This window comes from Chelonia mydas, chromosome 13 (assembly GCF_015237465.2).
Source record: "Chelonia mydas isolate rCheMyd1 chromosome 13, rCheMyd1.pri.v2, whole genome shotgun sequence".
Lineage (NCBI taxonomy): Eukaryota > Metazoa > Chordata > Testudines > Cheloniidae > Chelonia > Chelonia mydas.
The window spans coordinates 17182032-17195247 of NC_051253.2; the positions used below are offsets into that span (position 1 = coordinate 17182032).

Genomic DNA, 13216 nt, shown 5'->3' on the forward strand with positions numbered 1-13216 from the left:
TTAGAAGTTGGGACTGAATAGAATTTTTGTAGAGAAAGTTAATTAGGCCACAAGTTTTATATTGAATGAATGCTGAGTCCACTACTGTACCCACTGAAGCCAATGGGAATTGAGGGCCCCCAGCAGCCGGCAGAGGTGGAGGTTTGGTCTCTCAAAGGACTGGACACACTAATTTGCAAGTGAAAAATGCTTCTGACATGCACTTGAGCCTGCTGCTACTGAAGCTAATAGCAAAACTCCCTTTGGACCCATATGGTGCAGAATTAGGCCTCTTTAAAACCTTCCAATTAGAGTTACTATTATCACGTACCTCCAAAGAGAGAGACATACTTCTATATCCAGAGAAATTCCTCACTGCAAAAGCACAAATGCTGCACTCTGGTTATTTATTCATACGCCATTCCTCAAAAGGAGTACGTCTTTGTCCACAAAACAGAAAGGATCTTTGAGGAGGCCATAAAGGCCAGTTACTCACGGATGATGTCAGAGACAGCAAAGCATAAGCCATTTTTTTTCCACCTTGCTACACTGAGATGAGGTCATTTCACTGAGAGTCGTTAGTCCACTAAGAGAGTCTGTAATGTACAATTAAAAAGCAGAGGCCTGCTGTGCTGTCTGAGTTTCCTGTGTCACCAGCTGCGCAAAGAAGTTAAACAGAGCAAATTCCTAAGGCAGGCAAGGGGAAACCCACTACTGCGGGGAAGTCCGAACAATACCTCATGCCAGTTTGAGTGACTCTGAACAGGACTTGGGAGGCAGATCATAAACACAAGAGGAAGAGAAGGGCTGCTAGAGGCTTCAAATAGACCCAAAGGTAAAGATCAAAGGCTTTGTTTTCACCGCAAGAAATAGGTGTGTATTTTCATGGAGACAGCTTTCATGATGAAACTCTAGTGGAGAAAAGGCACTGTAGTTTTTACCTTGACGGGAAGGAGGTTGTAGGGTTGGCCTCAACTAGCTCGACTGAGGAAAGACATACCTGTGCCTTGTCTCCACTAGGATTTTATAGTGATATAGCTAACTGGAGTCAGCTCTCTTGATGTAAATACATACCTCTTTTAGCAGCGAAGACATAACCACAGAGATCACAGGACTGAGTATAACTACCCCTGAACTCAACAGCCCCAAAGCAGTGGATAGTTTTCTCGGTTATCATTTACTGTGAGACTGGAAGTAGACCACTAGTGCAGTGATACATGTACCCCTGGAAGTACACAGAGGTCTTCCATGGGGTACATCAACTCATCTAGATATTTGCTTAGTTTTACAACAGGCTACATAAAAAGCACTAGCAAAGTCAATACAAACTAAAATTTCATACAGACAATGGCTTGTTTACATACTATCAACTGAAATATAAACACAATATTTATATTCCAATTGATTTATTTTATAATTATATGGTAAAAAAGGAGAAAGTCAGCAATTTGTCAGTAACAGTGTGCTGTGACACTTGTATTTTTATGTCTGATTTTGTAAGAAGTCGTTTTTAAGCGAGGTAAAACTTGGGGTACGCAGGACAAATCAGACTCCTGAAAGGGGTACAGTAGTCTGGAAAGGTTGAGAGCCACTGCACTAGACTAGAGCATTCCATCTGTAGGCCAAATACAGAATTTCCCTTTATCCCATACAACTCTACTGTATACTGTGTTATTTAGGTCCATCAAATGAACATTAGCACATATAAGTGCCACTCTGACTGTCCAAATGAGGGATCCTATTAAGGCAAAGCTAGAAAGATGGGCTTTTTATTTTATTATATTTAGTTTTTTGATTAATTAAATTTAAAAACAAAGTGTATGTAAAAATGTCATGTCAGCTTCTTGGGGCCATTCATGCAAGGTGCTTGGGATTTTTTGGAAGTTCTAAATGGACTGGGGATTGGATATCTGAGAGATCCATCCTTATCCTATATCCTGTGGCAGAGAAGTATGATTAGCTGGACTGAGCTCTCAATGGCCAACTGCTCAATGATGGCACTATAGAAACAGATCAACAAACAGCGTTAGAATGTCTCCAGCATCTCTTTATTTACTACAGGAAAGTGTTACAACAAAACCCAACCATTATAAAGAAAATACTTCAAACAGTTCCATGTGCAAACAAAAAGGAACAGTTATCTCCCGGCTGCACATGAAATGGCTACGTTTTCTATACACTCCAAAGGTGTTCTAGGGACTTCACAGACAGTGGAGATAACATGGTCCACGATCCTTGAAGCCTGAAATCAAAGGACTCCATTCTCCATAGTACCTTCAACTCCCATTGGGTTCAACAGGCCTGATCCTGAAATGGAAACTTTGCACAAAAGAACAGAGAACTGGAAGGGATGGCCTGAGTCATCGAGTCCAGTCCCCTGCTATCGCAAGCAACCCTCTCATAAATATATCTCTCAATGGAAGCAGGATCCAGCCCAATGGGAGCAGAGGGTGCCCAGAAACACCCATGAGGCACTCAGCACCCTTCAGGATCAGTCCCTAAGGGCTCAAAACGCCTCTCACTGAAGTAAATGAGAGCTTTGCCCCAAATTTCAATAGGGGCCAGTGCTGTACCTACCAGGAACCCAACATAAAACAGCAAAAGCATGGGGGGAAGGGGGGTGGCAATGGAGTGCCCTCCAGGCAGGGGGGTTATCTGTACGGAGAGGAGGCAGTTTAAGTGGACTCATTTTGCATGTCTCTTGTTGGCTACTTAGCTAGGTTTTTAAACAATACATGTATTGTAATTCTTTTTTGAATTCTCTTATTTGGTGGCTTCTCGCTGGCAAGTCTCAGGGAAGGAGGAACCTGGAAGTAGAGAAGGGGACTGACTGATGGCCCAAGTCAGGGTGGCTGCTCTCAGGCACAGGGGACATTCATGGAAGGAAGTGTGGGGAAAAAGACTGAAGTTGCTTTGTCAGCTTGTCTTCTTCAGAGAGCCAGGAGCATGGGTGGATATGAAGGGGTTTTCAGCCTCAGCCTTGGCAGGTGGCAACCTCCTTGAAGCAGTCCAAGAGGGGCTTTACTGACTGATCAGCAGGTGGGGTGGGGTGGGGTTGTTACTTCAATCTTTGTGCCAAAGCCACGATCATGCGGCTCAGGCTTGGAGGCGCTGGGCCAGTTCAGAAGGGTTAGATGAACAAGAAGCTGTGAACGGAAGGACAGGAGCAAGTGTCCAGCTGGCGAACTCTCCTCCAGGTTCCTCTGCACTGGGGATTCCCCATGGCCTGCCAGTGCAGCAGCTGATTCCTGGAAGGAACAAAGCAAAAGTGGGGGGGAAGAGATTAGCGTATTAACTCCTTAAATTGAGTACAGTACCTGAGTGCATAATGCACCATCACTAATGGAGACTCCAGCAAGGCTGCTAAGCAGGAAGCTGGCTGCTCTCTAGAAGCAGCCAGTCACACAGCCATGGTTTGAGATCAGCCAATAAATCCTGAAGCTTCTGTCTTTGACAGAGTCTGCATCCACCGGGCCTGATTCTGATGAAACACTGGTGAGAATCCGTATCAACTCTATTGATGCCAATGGGGTTACATCAGTGCAAAAGTAGTGTAAAGTGAGCTCACAATCAGTCCTCTTGTACTGAAGCAATTGATAGTTGCAAACCACAGGCAAAATTCACCTCTTCAATGCACATCACCAGTCTCTACTAGAGGGCGAATAAGGGATTTTTTGGTTCACTGGTAATTGAGCGGCCGAGGGAATAAAATAATTGTGACAGCTCAAACCAAAAAGTTTTGTTTCAATTTTGAGCATTTTTTTTATGTTTTTGATTTATTTTTTTTTAAATAAATTGAAGGAAATTCTGAAACAAAATGTTGTTTCAAACAAAAAAAACAAAATATTTTTGTTTCAAAAACGTCAACATGAAACGTTTTGATTTTTTTGTTTAAGTATTTTTCCAAATCAAAACAATTTGGTGAAATCTACAGGAATTCACGAAATATTTTGGTGTCATCAAAAAAAGTTTTGTGCAAAAAAAAAAATTCACCCAGCTCTAGTCTCTTCTGTGTCCTGCCTCTTTCCTTGGGCAGAGCTCCCACTGTCGTCCATGAACGCTGCAGACACTGAACGAGTACGTGTTACACAACACATAGCCATGGAGTACAGCTCTATTTGTAAGGCAGGAAAAGAGCAGAAACATCACCGTCACCTTCTAAACTATTTTCTGCCAGGTTCTGAATGTTCCCAGCAAGTTACTGAATGTGTTTATCCTGAACGGACTAGAGAAATGTTCTATTTTAAACAAATGCTTTTAAGCACTTGCCCCGATGTGTAGATGTAGACTTTGTGAGTCCCCGCTCACATTAGACATACTCACACTAGCTTGCTAAAAATAGCGGCGAAGCCAAGGCAGCGGCAAGCGGCGGCACAAGCTAGCCAGGCCGAGCACATACCCACAGGGTTCAGGCCGGCTTGTATGCCGCGCAGCTACCCTGTGCCAACACTTGCTGCTGCCCAAGCTATGCTGCTATTTTTAGCATGCTAGCTTGAGGAGAGCTAGCAAGAGTATGTCTAACATGAGCTGGGAATTACGCCCTAGCTCTTGTGTAGGCGTACCCTTAACGTTAGCACAAAAGGTGCTGGCCAGACAGGCAGGGAGCTTGAAATTTAGCCATAGAAAAAGGTACGGCATGGGCAGCAGCATTGCAAACTTCTTCTCCCATTACACATTCACGACCTCGTGCCAACGGGGCTGAGCCCTGCCCTTTCGGAGAAGCACAATGGCTCGTTCAGTCCTTGCTCCGGCGCCAAGAGCTGTCAGCAAAGTAGCCAGAATGATCTGTTGCTCCTGTTAGCTTTATAATTCTCTAGAAGCCTGAATTATCACTGCCAATTGTACAGAGACAGCAGTGCTGCTGGTTTAATGAGGTGCCATGCTCCAGGGTGCAGTTTTATACATCACACGTGGTTGGGGGGAAACGAAATGTTCTCTCTTCTGGCTTTGGGTCATTTCAACGCACCAGGGTTTGCACAGGAAGAATCAAGATCCTAGATCTTACAGAGCAGGCTACATAGATGGACAGGTCCCACAAGTTGTATGGTTCTCCTCCTCCTCTGGGCCACAGCTTTATCTTTAAAAGGCTTGATTCTTTCAACATAAAGCACACTTGCCAGCTTTGGCCCTGCCGATAGGAAACGCAGCCTGTGTTATGTTTAGAGGAACGTTCCCCGACTTCCCTATCTGGATGTCCCGAGTGAAGCTGTTTGTGAGCTGCAATCACCACATCTTGCTTAAGACTATCAAGAACAGCTAATCCCCCCAGGCACCGGCCCCCAGAGCAGTTTGTAGAGCATGCTCATCACAGACATCAGTGCTTGTTACTCAGTGTTCTGAGGTCTGGTACGATTTCAAAAATACCCACCACCACCTGTCCTAAGATCGCTGGATAACTTTGCGGCCCTGTCACGTTGCGCTTCTTACCACTTACCCTTCCATGAACAAGGAGGCCAATCAAACTCCCTGGAGCATCTCAGGTGTCCCCACTTATGTAATGGCTGCTACTTGGCCATCACACTGGGGACCTCCAGACCTACAAGCAGGAGCTGCTACATCTTGGGTCAAAGACCCAAGGCTCCCTAGCTGCGACTGTGACAGATTCACATTCTCTGCAGGTCAGGCAAGGAGAAGGAACCACTCGCTAACGGGTTACATAGACAGCCTTCAGAATCTCCCTTTAGTCTGAACTGGCTACTCAAATGCTTGAATTGCACCAGACTAGGCTGAGAGAGAGACAGACAGACAAGCAGGAAATATTCGAAAGTACAACACTGCTGTTGAGTTTATTTTAAATTCTCCCCGATGTTTTACTGCCCAACAATCATTCTGGGAACAATAAGTGAATTAAATGCTGGTGCCAGCTGCCAAGCCAAGAGCATGAGAGGACTGAAGTGTCGAAATAGAATGGGTGTGACGCAGGTACTAGCTATGCACGTTTCCCTCGCAGTGCCCAAGCAATGTGCCTCAGCCAGGAGCTGCAGTGACCCCCCTCTAGGAGTGGCAGATAGTTCAGCCTGCATGATCACCGGCAAATTGATCATATTTATCCTATTAGCATAAGTGGAACAGGCTAAAGCTTGAAACCAGTGTACTTTGTGGGGAAGGGGGGTTGGATGTATAGCAGGAGAGGCCTACGTAAATCTGACGAAGTGCTCACTAATACTGCAAAGCTGTATCCCACCCCCTGCCAGCTGCCGCTGCCTGCTTCATCCTCTTCACCAGGGCTCACAGATTCTGGCCTGAGGAGTTTAGCAGGACAAGAGCTCCCCTAAAATGTTTCAAAACTCAGTCAATACTCTGATAGGTCTACTCTACTCTACTGGAGAGGCAATGCTCTCCAACACATGTGTTTCTCCCATCCCACCTGCTCCCCTTCCTTCTCAGAGATCATGGCCGACCAGCTCCATATGCCCCCTCACATGCTATCCCTGCCTCCATCCTACTTGGCCAGTCCTTAAAGCCTATTTCTGGAAGGAAGTGAAAAGGGACTATCATGCACCAGCGCAGTACATAAAACATGCCCATATAAGACATTCCAAACATGGTTCAGGTCCATCTACAAATACTTTGAACTGCACACAAGACAGCAATTAGAGAAATCAATAAAACCGGCCCCCATAACTTGCACAACATTTCGTGGTAGCTTTAGGGAGAGTTGTTATCTAATGTGTGAATCATAAAAATACTTCCCACCACTCCAAAGGAGATCCAACTCCCATTACTCCCTCAAGAATGTAAGGCCACAGATCCAGTTGAAAGGAACAAAAGAACCAACAAAATCTCTTACCCTGAAGTAAAAGCTAAAATGGCTCAGAAACTTGATGGGAATTCTCTTTGCTTTCAAACAGCAGGGGGACTTGTGGTGGGAGATGTAAGGACTGAGGTGGTGGGGAGGAGAGGAATGAAATGAATGGAAACAAGATGACTGTCAAGGCTAGGATTATTCTAATCACTCAGGGATTTTAAATTTATTGGTGTAATCAACCCATTAAGATTCCCCCCCATTAAGGATTTCATCACAGATGGTTTGCCATATTAAGGGCTAGAGTGGTGCCTTGCCCTTTAGATGATTAAAGGTGAATTAATTTTAAAATTTTCTATCTCTACAGGGCTTCCTATTCACTAGTCTCTTCATCACAACTCTGCAGTGCACAGCCTCTGCACCCCCCATAACAGGAATGGCATTATACACACTGGCATCCAAATGGATTTTTAGGCTGTACCATCTTGCCTTCAGTTGGCCAACTAAACATTCCACCACCAGCCTGAAACTGATCAGGGTGTAATTAAGCCTTCTTCTGCCAGGTGCTCGCACATCAGAGTAGGGCTTCAAGAGCCAAGGCAATAGAAGATAGGCTCCCAAGATAAAATTAGGCACAGACACCTCACCAAGAGCTATATTGGGTCAGAATAAAGTCCCAGCTTGTCCAAATTTGAAAATGACAGATCACCGGAATAACCCGGCATCATTCACCCTACTGGCATGTCCCACGTTGGTGACCATGATCCTCTATCCATGGTCAACCAAGGTCTGCATAATGATTGAGTAGCGTCCTTTCTGGTTTACATATTCATGTGCACTGCGTGGAGGCAGACAATGGGCATGTGTGCCATCAGTGACCCCAGCACACCTCAGAAAGCCCATTTGCTCAAAGCCCATGATAAAGGCTAAGATTTTGTCACAGATATTTTTAGTAAAAGTCAGAGATCAGGTCATGGGCAATAAACAAAAATTCACAGAAGCCTGTGACCTGTCCCAGACATTCACTAAAAATAACCCTGACAAAACGGAAAGGTGGGATTGGCACCCACTGCTGCTGGGGCTCCGGGATCCCTTGCCGCTGTGATAAGTGAGAGCTCCGGGATCCCTCTGCAGTGAAGACATAACCTAATGATGTTAGGGCTGGTGGAAGGTGCCGGATTGACAGCCCTGAAGGCTATCCCCAAAACAGATGTCACATAGGCAGCAGGAGTGTAAGCTTCCCCCACCTGGCCCCAGACCTATCTGGAAGGACCATCTCTGGTGCTGCAAGGGGCATTCACTGTCTGTACCCCATTCAACCCTTGGTCTCTCTGACAAGGCAGCCAACTGGTGCCAATTCCCATGAGACTTATTTGACTCAGCTTGGTAGCTAGACTGGTCAAGTTCACTATGTTTTATAATATGTTTCACTTCCCAGTTTCTCATGCACCTGGAAATGGATTAACTCAGCAACTCATCTTACATACACCACTATACAGCAAACAGATGGGAACAACTTCCATCTCTGCTGAAGTAGAAAGGATTCAGACCAGCTCCTTAGAGATGAAAGGTACCATGGGTGAAATCTTGACTCCATTGAAGTCAACAGCCACACTCCCACTGGCTTCAATGGGGCCAGAATTTCACTCCATATTCACAAAACATTTAGTTCAACCCAAAATGACTTTTGGGGTTTGTTTGTTTTGCTTCTTTTGTTTTCAGGTGGCTTTTTATTTAAAAAAAATAAAAAACAAAAAACCACGAGCTAAGTTTCTAAGCAAAACATAGTTTGAAAAGGAAAAAAAAAGGCAAAATGTGTCATTTCAAAAGTACTGAAATTAAACATTTTAGCTTTTTGCCTGGGGGGGGGGGGAAATTCCAAAACTATTCAATGAGTTTGCCCTGAATTTGCAAATAGTTCCAGTCAACCCATGAATTTTTCCATGATTAAACTGTTCAAAAAATTTCACTCAGTTCTATAAAGCTATGAATGTAGATGATGTTATTCACCAGACAGCCTGGTAAATGAGGGAGGGTCTCTTTCCACATCCCTGGGAAGGAAACTGTGGGCTGCAGATATTTTTCATTTCACTTAGTGCAATACTCTTCTCTGGCTCCAGGATTTCCAACAAAATAACGTTATTTCAAGCTTTTACATTTTTATTACACTTTTTAGCCTCTGCTGACCGCATCAGTTGGGTTCACTGCTCTTTATCTAAAGATCTTTGCAACCTTCATACTTAACAAGCAGGGGGACAAGGGGGAGGAAAGAGAATCTAACCTGACTTGTTCTCATTAAAAGCCATGGGCAGCCTCTACCTAAAAAGGCTATTGCTGGTGCGGTAGTCGGTATGTAATATATAACATGTTTTATAATCCTTGTTTATGGTTAGTATCTAAAAACAGAGCTATTCATTTCAATATTAAAGTGAGCTACAAGCAAAACACCCGCAGCCCTGCCACGCAGTCATTTCCAGTGTTGGATTGCCCTGCAGTTCCACAGTGGGTTCTTAAATGTTAAAAACAAAATTACATTTCACCTGTTACACAGACGTAACTAGGAAGGGAACTATGTGATAAAAAAGTGGAGGGGCAGTGTTATGTAGCAGCTACAGCAGGGCACTGGAGAACCAGGACTCTATTCCTCCACTAACTTGCTGTGTGGCCATGGGCAAGTCCTTCCTCCTCTCCTTTGGCCCATCTGTAGAGTGATTAATGCTTGCAGAAGCAATCTGAGATTCCTGGGGGAAAGATGCTATAATGCAAAGATTTGTTTTGATCTCCAGTTACACTGGCTACCAGTCCTCAGCACCAGAGCTTACAGTGCCTGGGGTCAGGGAGAAACACGCTATTCTGAACCAACCGGTTAAGCTCACTTTTGGAAACACAGTACAGATCTAGATGAGCCATAGGTCCACTCAAGTGAAGTAAATGGTTCTTACAAGCAGTGACAGCCTGCAGAACGAATTTGGTTTTATTTTCTTTCTGGTGGGAGGATGGTCAGACAACAGGGGAGCCTTTTAAAAAAAATCATGACTGTGCTACTTAAATTAGGAGGCAATGAGATTTAACGGACTAAGCACAGGAGGTCCCGAGTTCCCATTCTGGCTGCGCCACCAGCTTACCATGCAACCTTGGCCAAGACCTTTCATCTCAGTCTCCCTCTCTCTGTCAAACAATTATAATATCGCCTACCTAACTCCTAGTGTGCACTGAGGATTACTTAATAGACGTATATCTGAAGATATAAAGTGAGAGGTGAGCACAGGGACAAATCTCTCCAAGCGGCTCAAGGGGGAGGAATAGAAAAATCCTACATGAAAAGACACTAACAAAGCAGCATTCAGGGCTCTTACTTTTTGCTTCCACTGCCATCCCCGTAGCAATGCAGATTCCTGGAATCCAGGGCCGGGTGCTGGCACTCCACGCAGACTGTGTGCCCCTCGCTGAGATATCGCATCCACTGAGTATAGGAACTGTTCCCCTGCAAACAGCCTTCCATGATGGCAGTGATCTGGAATTCGACACAATATCTGCAGCAGAAATGACAGTCTCAGCTAACTTAACAGCAGCATTACAGTCCTACCAGTGACCGAGCAACCCAGAGCAGACTGGGTGAACAAAGATCATTTTAAAAAAAGGGAACGTGCATCACAAAATACACCGTGCACATTTATTCTGACGAGTTAGAGCTGAGTGTTGCTATTCAATCAAACATAGGTGCTTTCAACCTACAGATACCAAAGTGCTTCTCAAAGGAAGATATCACTGATGCCCCTTTTACAAATAGGGAAACCGAGGCACACACAGCAAGTAAATGATAGCTCCAGGAATAAAGCCCAGATCTGCTGACTCCTAGTCTGGTGCCCTGTTCACTGGACCGTGCTGCCCCCAGTACTTAGTTTTGATTATTTATGGTAATTCTTCATAGGAGACTAAGACATGTCTGGTAGAATAATTCATAACAGCACCCAAGTCTCAAGTAATTGGAGGTCTTTCTATGGCAGTATACTTGCTTGGAAGTGAGGTGAAGCTGCCAGCTTTCTGATCAGGATTATCAGGCTAGCAGTGAGATTTCGCCCTCTATTTGTGCCATGCTCAGATCATGCTGTACGGCTGTTTTTAACCAAACCTTAGAGGAAAGGCTAAGAACTGGCCTTGTTCAGGGAGGAGAATGGAAGTTTGAGGTGGTAGTAACTGCCTGCAAACATATCACAGAACGGGGTTTTGCACAAGCAGAAGCTCTTTCCCTGCAGAAGCTTAAATGAGGGTGAAGGATGCATGTACATTACGGAAACGTGTGTGCGCGCAAGGGTGCGGAACCAGCAAGTGGACAACTGCCGTATGGTGCCAGAGAGGCACCAATATCCTCCCTGTGACACTTACAGAATGGCAGGTGACAACAAAGAAAACCCCTCCACAGGAGCTTGAAATAAGATGCCACAGAGAATCACCAGCCTGCAAAACGGAGTAAGGCAGGAGACAGGAAAACACGCAGTAATCCCCCTTAGCGATCTGCTACATGGGCCTGCATCAGCAACGGCAGCCCCTACCAGAACGAAAAGCAGGAGGCAAGGCCAAAGTCAGCACCCTCACAGACCTTAGTTCTTTAAGCGGAGCATAAAGGAGGAACGTTTGCCAAATTCATGGCTGTGTCGAGAACCCCGCCCTGGCAACTGATCAGCACTTGCACATCTGTCTCTCGCAGGATTTAAAGTGCGCATGAAAGCCATATGCAGAACCTGGAAGTCTGCCAGTACCTGCACCGTGTAATAGTGACACTGGGGGGAAAATGCGCAGCAGGAGGTTAAGGGAGCCAAGCATATCAGGTACCCCCTCCAGCTCTTGATGCAATCAAGCCAACCAGTACAATAACCTGCCTCCTACACAGCCAGGACGCCCAAACTCTGCTCTGCTGGTACCCAATAGGGCAATTTACCAGGATCCCACAGGGCAAAGCTAATTTGCATAAAACTGAACCAGCTGCACCTGGCTTCACCTTTAATACAGAGGTGCTGCCCACAGAGACTACAGCTCCCAGCATGCTGGAGCTGGAGTCTCCATAGTCCATGCTTTCCCTTTAATGCGGAGGATAACTATGGTTCACACTGTAACCCAAGAGGGGAGTGTAAATGGCTATCCCTATTATAAAGCTGAAGATCAATGCTAACCTGCAAACAAGTAACAAAAACATAACACACACACAGGAAAAAAAAACAGGCGGTCCACAAATGCACTCCTCTTTGACAGCAATTAATAGGCATCAAGGGCCTATACAGTTGAGATAAGAAGTTCCAACATCAGTGATTGATTTATTCTAAGTACCATGACAGTAACACTGCATACACGCACATTTTTCTGACTATTTAGGCCACGGTCTATGCTGGAAATCTATTCATGGTACAATATAAACAGCAAAGAGCACAGCGAGACTGAAAGCTACCCTGCCAGCAAGCCCATCACATGATGATGGGAGAAAAGGGCACTGGACCCAGAGAGAAGTAGGTCAAGGGAACCGGCTGAAATGACCGCTCTTTGCCTACGGGATTCTAAATAGCAACATTATTAAACAGCTACAACTCAACTCTCCCCATCAAGCAGAGTCAAGCCCTCTATTTTGTGAACTTGGTGCTGCACTGGAATCAGGCTTTAAGGGTTTGTGGGACCTGGACTTGTAGATTCAGTGTTTCCAAGCCTGCACTTTAGCATCCACACTAAATTGTAAACCTGGGTCCACACTTACTGAACCTGGGTCTCACAACCGTGCTAATGCATCCATACTGAACTACGCAGACCTTCTGACTTGGGTCTTCGGTTTGACCTGTGACCACGCTGCAAAATTTCACGGAGGAACTCAGGTTTAGACCCACCCCCCCAGCCAGGTCATAGGACCTGGGTCCTCATTTGTATGTGGACAGAAGGGAGGTTTGGGCTCAAATCTGAGTCAGAGCCCAGGCTTAGCATGCCGTGTAGACATCGTCTAGATGTCTCCATCCTGTTGAACATCTGCTCTGATAAGAGCAGACCGTGGGTGCAATCCTGCACACACTGAAGCCAATAAGAAAAGGTGCGTGAAGTGTGATTACACTGCAGCACTCAGCCCCCTACTTACCCTGCTCCTTCATTGTCGCTGGACGCAGCTCTCTTTTTCCTTGCTCTCCCATAACCTCCTGTGGTTATTAATGCTGGAACTGTGCACAAAGAGAAATTGCACACATGGTAAGTGACGCTACTGCACCGAGGCCACTTGTGCCTGTCAAACAATAAAAATTGGGGCTTTGATGGTCTTTAACGGCACATATTTTTTACTCTGGCAGGAAATCGAAGACAATTCCATATTATCAGTGAATATCCAGCATTTGATTGGAGATACATTTATATTCATCCCCTTGTACTGCCTGAGATGGAGGCTGCTTATCAGAGCCGTGCCAACCAAGGGAGAACAAAATCACAGTTCATTTAATACCAACTCTCGGCATGTTTGAGAAAGCC

At 45.3% G+C, this 13216-nt stretch overlaps 1 protein-coding gene across 3 annotated transcripts in view; it reads right to left on the reverse strand.

Annotated features, from left to right (window-relative positions):
- Window positions 1–1430: 1430 nt before the first annotated feature.
- Window positions 1431–13216, reverse strand: part of LOC102948349 (somatomedin-B and thrombospondin type-1 domain-containing protein) — a 32411-nt gene continuing 20625 nt past the window's right edge. The window contains exons 4-6 of one of the 3 annotated variants that reach the window (XM_043527045.1): window positions 12837–12915; window positions 10081–10257; window positions 1431–3227 (exon numbers count right to left, since the gene is read on the reverse strand). In XM_043527045.1, the coding sequence (XP_043382980.1) occupies window positions 3110–3227; window positions 10081–10257; window positions 12837–12915 (374 nt within the window). In that variant the 3' untranslated portion in view covers window positions 1431–3109. The remainder of the gene's footprint in view (window positions 3228–10080; window positions 10258–12836; window positions 12916–13216) is intronic. The other 2 variants (XM_043527044.1, XM_037877034.2) reach the window with 2 other exon arrangements.